General features: G+C 65.8%; 5 protein-coding genes across 5 annotated transcripts; 2 read left to right on the forward strand and 3 right to left on the reverse strand.

Moving 5' to 3' along the window:
* Nucleotides 1-2263: 2263 nt before the first annotated feature.
* On the forward strand, nt 2264-4640 carry FA09DRAFT_307299 (dynein regulator). Its single transcript, XM_025740557.1, has 9 exons — nt 2264-2709; nt 2764-2929; nt 2997-3300; nt 3411-3588; nt 3670-3763; nt 3824-4057; nt 4110-4153; nt 4211-4332; nt 4389-4640. Exons 1-9 carry the CDS (start codon nt 2657-2659, stop codon nt 4526-4528), a joined length of 1335 nt encoding a protein of 444 aa, XP_025599229.1. The 5' UTR covers nt 2264-2656; the 3' UTR covers nt 4529-4640.
* A 1133-nt stretch (nt 4641-5773) lies between these two features.
* FA09DRAFT_329416 (hypothetical protein) lies at nt 5774-7546 on the forward strand. The gene is made up of 4 exons (XM_025742173.1): nt 5774-6122; nt 6176-6495; nt 6557-7119; nt 7187-7546. Exons 1-4 carry the CDS (start codon nt 6001-6003, stop codon nt 7532-7534), a joined length of 1353 nt encoding a protein of 450 aa, XP_025599230.1. The 5' UTR covers nt 5774-6000; the 3' UTR covers nt 7535-7546.
* Nucleotides 7201-9288, reverse strand: FA09DRAFT_260008 (hypothetical protein). Its single transcript, XM_025739735.1, has one exon. It carries the CDS (start codon nt 9119-9121, stop codon nt 7535-7537), a length of 1587 nt encoding a protein of 528 aa, XP_025599231.1. The 5' UTR covers nt 9122-9288; the 3' UTR covers nt 7201-7534.
* On the reverse strand, nt 9288-10800 carry FA09DRAFT_259965 (hypothetical protein). Its single transcript, XM_025739734.1, has 2 exons — nt 10725-10800; nt 9288-10653 (listed from the first exon to the last, which is right to left on the reverse strand). Exon 2 carries the CDS (start codon nt 10535-10537, stop codon nt 9455-9457), a length of 1083 nt encoding a protein of 360 aa, XP_025599232.1. The 5' UTR covers nt 10538-10653; nt 10725-10800; the 3' UTR covers nt 9288-9454.
* A 450-nt stretch (nt 10801-11250) lies between these two features.
* FA09DRAFT_259944 (clathrin adaptor, mu subunit) lies at nt 11251-13480 on the reverse strand. The gene is made up of 11 exons (XM_025739733.1): nt 13362-13480; nt 13226-13290; nt 13035-13166; nt 12767-12897; nt 12484-12708; nt 12316-12424; nt 12121-12264; nt 11826-12059; nt 11612-11768; nt 11517-11535; nt 11251-11456 (listed from the first exon to the last, which is right to left on the reverse strand). The coding sequence occupies exons 1-11, from the start codon at nt 13368-13370 to the stop codon at nt 11392-11394; spliced, it is 1290 nt and encodes a 429-aa protein (XP_025599233.1). The 5' UTR covers nt 13371-13480; the 3' UTR covers nt 11251-11391.
* Between the last annotated feature and the right edge of the window lie 399 nt (nt 13481-13879).

Genomic DNA, 13879 nt, shown 5'->3' on the forward strand with positions numbered 1-13879 from the left:
CCTGCGACAGGCGCCTCCGCAGAAGCAGCCGCCTCATCTCGTTCTGCCTCGTCGACTTGCGATGTGGCCACCAGGTTGGAACGCCGCGAGTCAGGCGTGCCGACGCTTTCTGCGAAGCGCGCTGCCGCCTCGGCATCATCGGAAACGAGCTCGTCTTGTGCGCTGTCCTCCTCATCAGACGCGGGAGCAAGCTCGGCGCCGCGACGCGCGAGCTCTCGCTGAAGCCGGTCGTCGAAAGGAAGGCCGTCTCGGAGATCTTGCTCCCAGGCGCTCGGCGCAGCAGCCGTCTGCTCTTCCGCGTCGTCGCTCTCTTCGTCGGAGCGGAAGGGCGGCGGAGGACTGTCGGGCACTCTTCGAGACTCTGCCTCTTCTTGCTCGCGCAGCTGCCTGGCGCTCCAGCTTCCCCCGGGTCCTTCGGGAGTGCCCGGCGGCCCGGGTGGAGTCAGCGGCCGCGTGGCACCCTCGGGAAAGGGCGGCGGTTGGTCTTCTTCCGCGTCGAGCAGCATCTCGGCGCCCGGTGCGCCGCCGAGGAAGTCCGCAGAGTATATATCGGTGCGCGGCCGCGAGGCCATCTCGGCAGCCACGGCAGCGATCTCGGCTGCGGCAGCCGCATCAGCAGCAGCTCTCGCGGCGGCACTGCTCTCCGGTGCCTGCGCAGTCTGCTGCCTGGACACCAAGACTGAGGATAGGCCCGAGGCTGGGGCACTTGAAGGCTGCGAGGACCGCGCATCCGCCCGCAGCACGTCGGGCGCGGCGTCTGGCCGCGCTGCTGGCTCGGTCGTGTGACGAACACGGCGGCGACGCGGCTGAGCCTGCGCAGTCTGAGGAAGCAGGGCGGCGGCTGCAAGAGTCTCCAGACGACCCGCCTGGCTGCTACTTGGCCGATCCTGCTCCGCACCGGCTCCGCTTGGCCCTGCCCCCGATTGGACAGCAGTAGCAGCAGCAGCATCCTTGCGCCGTTTGGTCTGCGCTTTGCGCTTCTTGGCTTCTTCTCGCTGTCGCTGCATGTTGTCGGGCGGACTCAGTGCTGGCCGTGTGCGCAATGCAGCATCGGCCGGATCATTCGGGCCGCCAGTCGAGGCTGCCGACGCCCCTGCGCCGACCAGGGAGGACGACGAGCCTGCATCGGCGAGAGAGTAGAGACGGGTGCGGGACGTGGGCCGGCGCGGTGCCGCCGCTGGCGGACGCAAGGTGTCTGACACAGCGCACTGTCAGTCACATCACAGCTGCGAGATTGAGCGCAACTCACTGTCGGGGCCGATGGCATCGGTGCGCCTGGGCATCGCAGCAGATCGTGTCGGCGGTCGCGCCAAGGCCCGGCCGGGGCCCGCCCAAGCCAGTCAGCCGCGGGTAGCTCGTAGTGCGACGAACAGGTCCGAGGCAGCGCCGACCGCTAGAGGATGGCTCCGCAGTGCACGCGGCTGCGCTCTGGCCGGGGCACCAGGCCGGAGCACCCGGCCGACGCACGGGGGCGCCAGGCTGCGGGAAGCAGCGCGCACAGGCTCTGTTGCCGCGTGCTTGCGTTGGTGGGCGGCGAGATGCTGGATGCGCGGCGCAGACCGTCTGCTGTGAGAGCCAGGGCTGCGCTGCGCGCCAGACGCAGCCAATGCGAGCGGGAGGAGGTGATGGAGAGGCGTACGGCGCGAGTCGAGTGGAGGAGCTGACGGTGCTGGGGCGTGCTGCTGCGCGCTGCCAAGGCCGCCGCTCCAGTCCGCCGCGCGGCGGTCGAGCTGGCAGCTGCATCTCGCGTCTGTGCACCAACCAGCCTCTCTCCCACGCTCACGGAGCGCTCAAGAGACAATAAGAGCCTCCCCGGATGAGGCCAAAATCACGCTCTTGCTTTTACCCTCATCATGCTGCTTGTCTCGCTCTTCGTTCTTGCCTAGCTAGATACGGCAGCGGAGATGAGCTGGGTCCGCCGGGGCTGGCGGCCGGCACGCACGCGCTTTGCCGGCGCGTGAAGCACGCGACGGGCCAGAGCTGCCTGACGAGTGGGCGTGCGCACGACCCGCCCCGTCTGCGTCGGCTGAGGATCATCTGCTCATCTCGCGCAGATCGGTCTCGCATTGCCGCCATGCCGTCCGACGGCCATGCTTGTTCTTTCGGATGCGCAGCCCTTCCCTGCGCCAGCTGGCGGTGCTCGCACGGGCGCGTGCGTTGTTGTGTGCCGCCCGGCCGCGTGATACCGCGGGATGCGGCGCGCACGCCGCGCCGCCGCGCGCGAACATCGCCGCGCCGCTCGCTGCCCCTGCTCCTTCCCTTCCCCCTCTCGCCACCACGCCCGACGCAGCCCGGCGTCCTCGCACGACACAGCGCACTCAGCGTCTTATCCCACTTGCGTTCCCGCACGCACTCGCGCCCTCCTACTCGGCCTGCTTGCTCGTGCTAGCACCCGCAGCGCACGCATACACGCCGGCTCCACAGTGCGGCGCCCAACCGCACAGTCCCTCCAACCGCCTGAGCAGCTGCCCTCGTCGCCCCTTCCACCCTTCTCGAGCGCTGCTCGTACTGTGCTGGCCCCGCCGACTACAGCGAGCCGCAACTTGCTCGCTCGCGGCAACGTCTAGAGAGGCAACGCAGTTTTCGTTCCCCGGCAGTCCTCGATTCGACCGCCGCCGACCGCGCTCAGCTTCGTTGGCTGCGCGGCGACCGTGCGATGTCGGCGCCTGCTGCACTGTCCAGCCTGACAAACTCTCAGAGGCAAGAGCTGTGCGTTGTCTCCGGCGCTGCCCATTCGCACCGCGGCTGACGCTTGAAGCACAGACACTGTGCGCTACTCGACTACCTGCATCGGCAAGGCTTCGAGTCTGCGTACGATGCTCTGAGACAGGACGCAGACCTGCCCGACTTCGAGCCGGGATCTACGAGCGCGAAGATCCAGGGCCTGCTCGAGAAGAAATGGACCGGCACCGTGCGGCTGCAGAAGAAGGTGAGCACTGCTGGAATCTCGCTGCACCGCACCCGACCTTGGCTCACCCCCAACGCGCCTGGACCAGGTGCTGGCTTCGGAACACCGCATCGCCCAGCTCGAGGCGGAACTCAAGAGTGCGCCGACTGGGCGGCGCCTCACGTCGGACGCCGACTGGATTCCATCGGACGCGCCGGCGCGCATTCTAGAAGGCCACCGCAAGCAGGTCATGTCCGTCGTCTTCCACCCGACGTTCAGCGTGCTTGCAACGGCGAGCGACGACTGTGACGTCAAGGTCTGGGACTGGACGACCGGCGAGTGCGAGGCGACGCTCAAGGGGCACACGCAGAGCGTCAAGGACGTCGACTTTGACGGGAAGGGCGAGCGCATCGGTGAGTTGCACACGGTGGCCGCACAGAGGCTAGAGCACCACGACCGTACCGGAGCAACGCCCATCGCCCGTAGTGCGTCAACATCGTGTGCTGACTCGATGTGTGGCCAGCGTCGTGCTCGGCAGATACGCAGATCAAGCTCTGGGACGGCAACAATCAGTGGAAGTGCGTCAAGACGCTGGCGGGGCACGAGCATGTGGTGTCGGCAGTGCGCTTCGTGCCCGGGGGTGCGCAGCTGGTGTCTGCGAGCCGCGACCAAACGATCCGGATCTGGGAGGTGTCTACTGGGTGAGTGCGCGCTGCATCAAGGCGGCGGACGACCCGACTGTGCGCATGCGTGAGCGGCGGTCTGACCAGCGCACGCCACAGGTTCTGCATTCGCACGCTCCAGACCGGCGCATGGATCAAGTGCATCTCCTTGTCCGAGGATGGCAAAACTCTGCTCACCGGCGGCGACGATCACGTGTGTGCACCTGCCTCCACCTCCTGACAGTGCACTGACGACGCGTGACGTGGTCCACAGCTGGCAAAGGCGTGGGATCTGACCACTGGCAAGATGAAGAGCGAGAGTCGCGAGCACGAGCACGTCGTCGACGCCGTCGCACTGGCACCGCCATCTGCCTACCCGGCGCTGCGCACTCTCGGCGGCCTGGCCAAGTCGGCCGACGCCGCACCTGGCCAGTTTGCAGCGTCTGGCGATCGCGAGAAGACGGTCGTCATCTGGGACACGGCCACGGGCCAGACGATCAAGAAGCTGGTGCGTGTGCGCTGCAGTCAGTCTTGCAGTGTCACTCTGACCGCCCCTCCAGCTCGGGCACGATGGCTGGATCCGCGGTCTCGTATGGGCCCCAAGGTGCGTGCGCTGGCCCGTGCAGCCGCCGAAGCGCTGTGCTGACATCCGCCGCTTCAGCGGCCGCCACCTGATCTCGTGCGCCGACGACGGGCGCATGCGCGTGTGGGATCTTGGCTCCGGTGGGCGGTGTTACCGCACCGTCGACAACCCGCACGACGAACTGGGCCGGTCGCGCTTCTGTGAGTCGGCTGATCGCACCAGCTGCTGTGCGCTCGAGCTGACCGCTTCCCCATAGTGACGAGCGTGGCGTGGGCTCGCGCGAAGCCGGACGCCGGCCCGCGCCCAGACGGCGAGGCCTCGACTGCCGGCGCGTCGCGCGTCAACGCGCTCGCGACCACGGGCTCGGACTGCAGGGTGTGCGTCTGGCTGCCGTGATGCTCGCGGTGCCTACCTGCAGCGCGTGCAGCACGTCTAGAACCCCTCTGCCCACCACACATACCCCGGGCTTGCCTACTGAATGTCACTTGCACTGCTGCAGACTGTCGCCACGTACGGGGATGGTCTGGCGTGCTCGTCAGCCGGCCGCTCCTCGATGTCTGCGCGCGCAGTGTGGGACCCAGTGTGGCTGTGGCGTCCTGTCGTCCTGCAGCAGACATGCAGGCATGCGACGCTGGTGTGCACAGCCGGCAGACTGTCTGCTGTGCCTCCGACGCAGTTCCGCGAGTCCAGCTGCGCTTCTCTGCTGATGTTCACGGGCATCGAAGCATCGCAAGATCTGTTTCTGCCGGCGAGCAGGCAGCCGTGGGCGCTCAGTCGCCTGTATTAGGCGGCGCGCGCATCAAAAACGATCCGACGCGGCCGTAAATGGGCGGCCACGGCGTGTTGCAGGGCGCGAGCGAGCCTGCTGATTATCTGCGCGCAATGTGCATCATTGTCGTCCGCGCCGCCGTGCGCGCGACACCTGCACCGAGCCGGCCGGACAGAGCAGTCGCTTCTGTAGCAGCAACCCTGCGCAAACGGTCGACTCGAGACAGCACGACCGTGCGGGCTGCACATGATGGATCGAGAGGCAGGTCGAGGTCATGAGTGTCAGTCACATGCGTCGCAGCCATCCATCGGCGATGTCCGCCTTGTATGCATTGCGTGGACCGCCACTTGCAGCGCACAGCAGCATTGCCTGTACGACGCTCTGTCAAGCACTGGACCGCTGGATACGGGTCTGACGCGCTGCATGTGAGAGATCATGCGCCTCGGCATTGCGATGCCGCACCAGAGCGAAGACACACTCGATGCTGTCTCTTACCGGCTACACGCTCTCAGCTCGCTCTGTGCCGCGAGCGATCCAGCAAGAACGTGCCCGCAAGGCTCACAGGTGGAGCATCCTGCCCTGCTACGCTGTCAGCGCTCGTCTGTGGCACCAGATGGAGCAATCTACGGCTACCGCAGCGTAGCGCTGATGCTGCAGCGCTGCTGGGCCGACTGTGGAGCCGCCAGAGGCGGCAGCGGGTCGGCGGCAGCGCGGCGCGCGGCGCGCAGCAGAAAGGGGGCGGCAGCGCGTCGCGCGACTCCCGCGGAATTGAGCCGACGCGCGCCGCCGCGCGTGCTTAGTCAGCACCTCCACCTGCACCTGCCCTGAGGATCGCCGCGCCCGCCGCGGCTCGGCTCGCCCTTCCCTCTTCACTACCATGTCATCCCCCGACCTGCCCTCATCCCCCGACCTGCACTCAGCCGTGCAGAGCTCCGACGTCTCAGCTTGTCTCGAGCATGCCTCGTAGGCCATTCACGCTCAGCACCGGACGCCAGCGAGCCCCGCCCTCTCCTGCTTAGCGCGCTGGCCCTCTCGCGTTCAGTGATCGCTCGTGCCCGTTCCTCACCGCACTGCGACGGCGCGCGCGACGACACACGCGATGGAGGCGCTGTTGAGCATTCGGCGCTCCGCTGCGCACAATCGGCGCTTCGCTGCTGCGAGCGACCCAGAGGGTCAAGGCGAGGCGTCCTCCTCCCGCGCAGTCGGCGAGCGCTGTGCCATGTGAGTAGCGTGCATCCTTCGCCTCGCTCGATCTTCTCTCAATCGGCCACCAGATGCCGCCAGGAGGAGGCTCGCTACACCTGTCCATCGTGTCAAGCGCCGTATTGCTCGCTTCGATGCTACAGAAGCACAACGCACGCCAGCTGCTCTCAGCTATTCACCCAGCGTCTCCTCGAGTCCGACGCTCAAGAAGGCGATGCGCCCGGCGCGAGCGAGCAGGAGAGGCGAGACATTGCTGATTTGCTGGTCAGATACCGCTCGGGTGCGGCAGACGAGCGCGGCGATGGCGACGGCGAGGAGGAAGGCAGCCCTGCGTCAGTCTCTGATGTCCACGCTGATGACGGGGCGCTGCACATCGATGCGCTGACTCTTGGTGCGTGGTGGCTGGCTCGCCTTCAGCTCTGCGGGTCTATGTGCTCACCTGCCCATCGCAGACACTGCCTCTCCCGCCGAGCTTCTGAGACGCCTGACGCCGGCCCAGCGTGCGGCATTCTCCGAGTATCTCAGCTCGGGAGACCACGCAGCGGACGAAGCGGCGACGCCCTGGTGGGAAGGCCACCCTCTGGAGCTCTCTGCTTCGTTCAAGGCCGCTTTGGCTCCTCTGCAAACGGATGGCCGAGCGCTCGGATCGAGACTGCACGCCAATCTCCTGGCGGTGGTGCTGATCTACGTGCATCTTCTCAAGACGCTGGAGCTGCGCTCGCTCTCGGACGTGATCATGCCGCCAACACAAGTCACAGTCCCGTCACACAGCCCTCCGCCGCTAGAGGCTTCCCTGCCGCTGGACGAATTGCCTCGATCAGGGCAGCAGTCCAGCAATATCGAAGATCTGCTCAGCCGCGAAGCAGCATCCTACCTGGCCACTGTGCGCACAACGCTTGCTCGTGCCGCGCCCTTCTTCGTGCACAGCCGTGGGCCAAGCGCGAGGGAAGTCATCGCGGACGCGCACGGAGCCGGAATGCGAGTGCTGGGCGCATTGACGCTCGCAGGAACCGAGGTGCGTGGTGGGCAGAAGTGCTACGCTCGCCTTCGTGTGTCACTGATGCTTCCCACGGCGTACGCAGCCCGCTGCTCATCTCCTCTCCCTCATCGACGGCGCTCAGGCGTTGCTGTTTCCGGGAGTGAGCAGCGAAGGACCGTCTCGCGTCGAGCTCGTCTTCTCCGACATTGCGCAGGCAATACCCGAGACGCTCAGAAAGGCCGCGTTCTACGCCGCCGCTTGGCGCGACAGCTCGCACGAGACACTCCGACACGACATGGCGCAAGAGCGCGCTCGCCTGTCGGCTGAAGTCGAGCGCACCGTCGACGAGGAGCGCCTTCGCGCCGTGAGAGAGCGTGAGGAGAGCATTCTGGACGCGCGGGCGGCTCGACCAGGCGCCGGCACCAGCACGCGCACGATCAATGTCATCTGATTAGAGCTGCTCCTCCCACCTCGACGGCCACTGCGCTTCAGGATGAAGTCTCTGGTGCGCCGTGCCCAGCTCCTTCCACAGGCTGCTCAACAGGCCCTCAACGAGCATGTCCTCTTCGGCGACGTGCTGCGGCAGCTCTGCATCGCTGTAGCATTTGGCCCGAGCGAGGTCCACGAGGCGAACGATAGGCTTGCGACTGACTCCGCCGCTCGAGGAGGATTCGCTGCCGCTGCTCCGCGCAGATCTGCTCGAGATGGTGGACGGAGGCGTGACAGTTACGTCTCGCGGGTTGACGCCGTGCTTCGCGGGAGATGCAGAGCCGCTGAAGCTAGGACAGGTCGGAGGCGTCAACAGCTTCCCGACCTGATGCTGTCCCGACCGTTTAGCTGCCGGAGCGTTGCGCGGCGTTGATGCTCGTACGCGCGTCGAGTCTGCGTCATGAAGTGGCGCCGGTTTGAGGTCGTTGATGCGCACGCAAATGTTGCGGAGAGCGACATCGCCATGGCACCAGCCGCTTTGATGCAGCGCTGCGAAGCACCGCTGCACCTCTGTGACGAGTTGACGTGCCTCGGAGCAGGTAAATCCCAGCACATCCAGCAGATCTTCAACGGCAAGCTGTTGGGACGACACTGAGCATAGCAGCGGCAAATGCATCGCCGTCTTACTCACAGAGCAGCCGGCGTCAGCGAAGGCGAAGAAGGTCTTGCCGCCGCGGAAAACTCCCAGCAGTGGAGCGACAGACTCTGCGAGCACATGCGGTGGCAACTGTCGCACCACAACTGCCTCGCGCGCGGGCCCGTCCTCCAGTCCCGCCATCGCTAACAGCGTGGCATCACCCATGTACGCCTCGCCCGCATCTCGATCGTACTTCGCGATGCACGGCTCGTGACCTGGCAAGGCGCAGCGCCCGTTGGCCCCAAGCCGCCCACCCGCAGCTATCACATCCTCTGTCTCTCGGTACGACAGACTGGGACACCACGCCGGCGGCTCGCTAGAGATGAGTGCCGGCCCCGAGACGATGCAGCCGACGTGAGCGACGGCGAAGCGTCCCCTCGCTGCTTCTACTCCGCGACACAGCAGGAAGCGCCGACCGCCATAAGCTGGGGCGTCCGGCGCGGGCTCGATCGCGGGCGACGCTGGGCCGGTAGCCCGTGCGAGCGCGCGGTCGGGGCCTTTTTGATCGCCTTGCTCAGCAATGTGCGGCGCGCCATCTCCATCTGGATCCGCGGTCGGAGGCGGTCGCGCGTCTCCGCTGTTCTCGTCCGCATCGAGAGGTTGCGGGTCGAGCTCGGGCGACCGTGCCTCGGAATCCATGGGGGGCCAGAACGGCGCGATGTGCACTTTCTCGTTCAGCAGCTCGACGGCGCGAAGGCTGAGGGCTAAGATGTGGGCGACGATGTTGCAGGACGAGTCGACGGTGAATGCATGTTGCGAGCAGCCTTGATGCGGCGACGTAGCTGCAGGACAGTGCGGCAGTGCAGCTTGACGAATGTTATCGTCGGCGGCGGCAAGCTGGTCGGAGACCTCGAGGGCGCATACCGCCTTGTGAACGTGGATGTTCGCCTTCGGCTCGGCAGCGTCCAGCATGCCGTCTGCACAGTCGCGCTCCAGAGCGATGACAGCGTTGCTTGTGAGCAGCACGCTAACCGGGGTGCAGTGACGGCCATTTGACGCGACAGTTGGTCGAGGAGGTCGTGAGACTTTTCCCCCCAGCCTCGGCTTGACTCGAGCATCGGCGCCTGCTTGATCGAAGCGGGTCCGTGGCAGAGCAGCGCATACGCTGCGAAGCAGAGCTGGACGAAGGGCTTCATCTGGACGACGGCCGCAACGCGAGCGGTGCGGTCTTTTGCGTCGACGGGCGGACCTGACAGAGCAACACCGCTGGTCAGCTGTTGACCAGAGCCTGATGCGGACGGTGACCTACGGTAAATGCAGTAGAAGTCCGCCCTGACTTGATGGTCGCTGCGCTGCGATGCTAGGCACGTGTTGGAAGATGTCGACGCAGCGACGCCCGTCTGCGAGGGCTCGCTCGACGGCCCCGAGTTCCTTGAGCTCGGGAAAGAGAGACACGAGTCGCGTAAAGTCTCTCTCGCCGACCCAGAACAGCATCGCTGTGTCGCCCTGGCTCTGGGTGATGGACGTCATACAGAGCGCGGTGACCATGCGGAACAGGCCCTCCTCGTTGAGCCTCTGGAACTCGTGCTCATCCAGATCGTGATGCCTGATACGACCGCTTGGAGGAGGCCGCAGCTTCGGATTGAAGTTCGGCGTGTCCAGTCCCATTTCTTCCCACAGACGCTCCGGGAACGTCGCGGCACGGATCGGCGATGGAGGCGTCGGCGTGTGGCGACTCGCCTCTGGTGCGAGCAAAGCATCGAGCGCTCGCGCTCCGAGTTGATGGAGCAAAGGCCACAAGGGCGTCGGCCCGTGAGTTCGTGTCGCGGCAAAAGGCGCTTCGTCGGGAAGCATGCGTGCTTCGCACACTTTCAGAGATGCCCAACGCCTCCGCCACGGCGCGACGACTGCCGAGGCGGCAGACGCTCGCTGATTTGAGGCGTCAGAGTCACGCGATGATTGCTCAGGCACATCGCTGCCGCGGGACGCCAGATCTGACGCCTTCGAGTGCGTCGTCTTGAGTTGCTTCTCTGGTCTAGAGGCCGTTTCATTCGTGCCTGGCTGCTGCGTCATGTTGCGCGTCTCGCTCCGCCGGATTGTACTCTCCTTCGCTTCTGAGACGGAATTCTCGGCGACGCGGGCGAAGAACGTTCGAACGCGACGGAGGGAGAAAGGCTTGCGCTCACCGGGACTGATGACCCAGGGCTCGAGGAGGTCGAGGCCGCTCTCGGTGTCTGCGCCGTCCGGCTGCTGCACTGGCCCTTCCCGCAGGTCATCGAAGAAGCGGGACGGCTCCCGTGAGCGGGCGATCTCGCGGAACGACGATGGCCTCGCTATCATCAGGGCTGCATCGTCGACGAGGCACGTGACAATTTGCTGCGGAGCCATGGTGGGAGAGCGGGCTGTGCCACATCGGCGCGCGCGGCTCGCAGCTGGTGCACTCGACGACGGGACGCAGGAGCTTGCGGACGTCTCCTGCTGCAGTGCAAGACTCGGGCGAACTCCTGCATGCCAGGGAAGCCAGAGATCGTCAGAGGATGCTGTTCATCGGGCAGGATGCTGCTGCATGACTGACCGCGTGCTCCTGCGTCTCCAGTTTGCGCCGCGTGAGGTTGATGCGCCGCGCGGGGCGTGTGGAGGGAGATCGGCGCAGACCAGCGCAGTCACGCTGAATTGACATCGCGGCAGGCGTCAGTCCAGACACGACGGATCTGTGATACGACTCGCACCTGAGCGCCGCGTGGCAGGTGTGGCCGGCCCGACCGGGCAGGCAGTGAAGAGGCGTCGGTAACTGCGGCGGGGGTGCTGGTGGGTGAGGAGAGAGGGGTGCGGGGCGGCGCCTCGGCACACGAGGTGCGGCGCATCAGCAAACGGCTGCGGCGCGCGCGGCAGCGGCAACGGCAGATGATGCAGGTAGCGCTCTACGCTCGACTGGACTTCGCCCGTTTTCATCTCGTGCATTCGCCATTGCTGCCGCGCGAGATGACTGAGCAGCAGAACGCCAGAGCCAGCGCAGCGCAAGTCTGCTGCTTGCCATGCATTGTGCTCTGCGTGAATGCGGGCGCTGTGCCGTTCGATTGTGTACGCGCGGGCGCCCACCCGAAGGTGCTGGGGTGTGGACGCCTGCCCGGTCCTCCTCCAGCGGCGCCGGGAAGAAGCAGTGTATTATGGTCTTGCGTGCGCGTACAACTGGCGCTGGCAGGGGACGCATATCTGGGCGCTGTGCGGCATGCGGTCACAGCTCAGAAGCGCACGGCATACGTGCCCTGCGCCCGGGTGAGATAGCGCACCCATTTCACGCTTTGGTCTGCTCGTTGATGCGGGTCAGCTCGGGGCGCGGTGTGACAGTCATCATGGCATCACGCACAATTGCTCTTCTCAAAGACCTGTGGATCGGACAGCGCGGAGGTGGGTGCTCAGAGGTCAGCTTTGTTGCCCGAGCCGCGCTTGAGCGACACGCACCTTCAGGAAGCGCACGAGCAGCCCTGACGCGGTGAACATGAGCACCTGGAAGTCGACTTCGATCGGTGCGCGGCTCCATGTCTTCTGCGTAGTGGTGGCGCTGCGCTCAAGGTCGGCCTGCAGCGTCACCTCGGTCATGCCCTGCATCTTGGGGATCCTGCGCAGCGCAACGTCAGGTGCAGACAGGCGGCACAGGCAGCGGGGCGCGACTCACTTCCACACGATCAGGTTGTCTGCGGGCACGTACTTGGCCTTGCCGAGCAGCACCTGGCACTTGACATTCGTCGTGTTGAGCGGCGTGGGGATGCGCAGCACGATGTTCGAGCCGCTGAGCTTGGCGTCAAAGTTGGCCTTGAGGTTGATGTTGTACTCGACGCGGCTCTTCGAGACCTCGTCGACGATGGGGTGCACCTTGAACGGCAGATTGACATTCGTCGTCGACCGGTAGCTGCACGGCCCAGCTCAGCTAGGCAGCGCAGAGTGCGGTGCGGCGCAGCTGCTGCACTCACCGCATGAGCTCAAACTCGCCGTCGGGCGGGGTGAAGCTGATGCTCCGGTCGGTCTCGTACTTGTTCAGCTTGACGCACTGGTGGAACTGGCAGCTGTCGAGCTCGACATCCGCAGCATCCGACGCCGCACCTCGTTTCCGATCGCTGATGCGCGTGTCAGAGCCGGGCGAGGCGTGCATTGCCGGCGCCACTCACCTCTTCTCGAGCACGAGCTTGTCGTTGAGCCCGAACTTGCACTCGGGCACGCCGCTCAGATATGCGCGCATGAGAATCTGCCCGTCGACATCGGCGCGCAGCACATTTCCTGCGCGAGGAGGAGCGTCAGAGGGCGCAGCGGCCGGAGAGGCGTGCAATGCGACGCACCCTTGGCGCCCATCATCAGATTGACATTCTCAATGACGTCGACGAACGCCTCGTTCTTGCGGTACTTGACGTCGGCTCGCCGCCAGCTCGTCGCGCCGGTGGCCTGGATGGTGATCTTGGCGCTGTCCTCGCGCACCGCCTGCTCCGACTTGACGCCCTCGGTGGTGATGTACATCTTCAGCGTGTCGGTCTCGCTGTTCTGCGGATAGCCAAAGTCGAGGATCTCTGCGCAGTCAAGTCAGTGCCTGATGCCGCGGGCAGTGCGGTGCAGGACATGGCGCACCGTCCAGCAGCTCGTAGAAGAGGACAAAGTTGTTCTTGATCGCCTCCTCGTCCACCTTGCCAAAGTAGCTGCGTCCGATCTGGATGGCGCGATAGAGGAACTCAAAGACGAGCGCAGCGTTGGCGTTGCATCTGTGGCTCGCCGTCAGCCGCTGTGCCATCGCCCCGGGGTGTGCGCCCAGGCGCAGGCGCCCGATGGAGCTGGCCTGCGCACCGCCTTCAGCAGCCCTGCCACATCTAGGCCGCACTTGAGCAGAGCAGACACTCACTTTGTCACGGCGACCACATAGATGTTCTCGTGGCGTACATGGAAGAAGCTGGTGCTGCCGAGGGTGATGATGGGCGAACGGACGTCCGGGTTCGACACGACCTGGATGCGAAAGATGTCCGCGATGGAGCGTCTGGGCGGAAGCGACAGGTCAGAGCAGGAGCGCGCAGGACGCCCAGCGGCGCTACGCACTTGAGGTCGGACCGGAAGAGGCGCGAGATGAGCACCTCGCCCTTCTGATTGAAGATGAAGAAGGCCTGCGACGTGACCGCGTCAGCGCGGCCAACCGACGGGCGGCGGTGCGCCCAAGGGGTCTGTGCAGACGCACGGAGATCATGGCGCCGCAATGAGTGAGCCGTAATGCTGCAGGTCGCACGCAGAAGTTGAGCGGTCGACCTCTCTCGGAGAGCGATGCGTGCCGACCGGCGCTGGCGCTCCAGCGGCAGAGACTGGGCTTCTGCCACAGGCGCTGCCCGGGCTAGACTCCGAGACGCGAGCGATGTCTGCACACCGAGGTATGCTGTGTGCGGCCTGCGGTCTGGACGCTCTGAGAGCAGATGGATCGGCGGGCGCGGCCGTGCGAGTGGCAAGCTCAGAGCGCGACGAAAGGCGGGAGAGGCGAGGTATCGAGCGGAAGGGTGTCGGAGATCGGAGCCTGGGCAAGCGGACGCGTAGACTGCGGGCAAGGAGAAGCGAGCGAGAGAGCCGCGAGCAGCGCAGTGGAGTGTGGCAGGGTTGATGTGGTGGAGAGACATGCGGGGTCAGAGAGGCGCTTGCTGCCCGAGTCGAGTGCCTTGCCCCGTGCACCGCCGGGCGCGGCGCGGCGCTGCGCTCGTGCGAGAGCGA

Source organism: Tilletiopsis washingtonensis (assembly GCF_003144115.1).
Source record: "Tilletiopsis washingtonensis strain MCA 4186 unplaced genomic scaffold FA09scaffold_8, whole genome shotgun sequence".
In the NCBI taxonomy this organism is placed as follows: Eukaryota; Fungi; Basidiomycota; class Exobasidiomycetes; order Entylomatales; genus Tilletiopsis; species Tilletiopsis washingtonensis.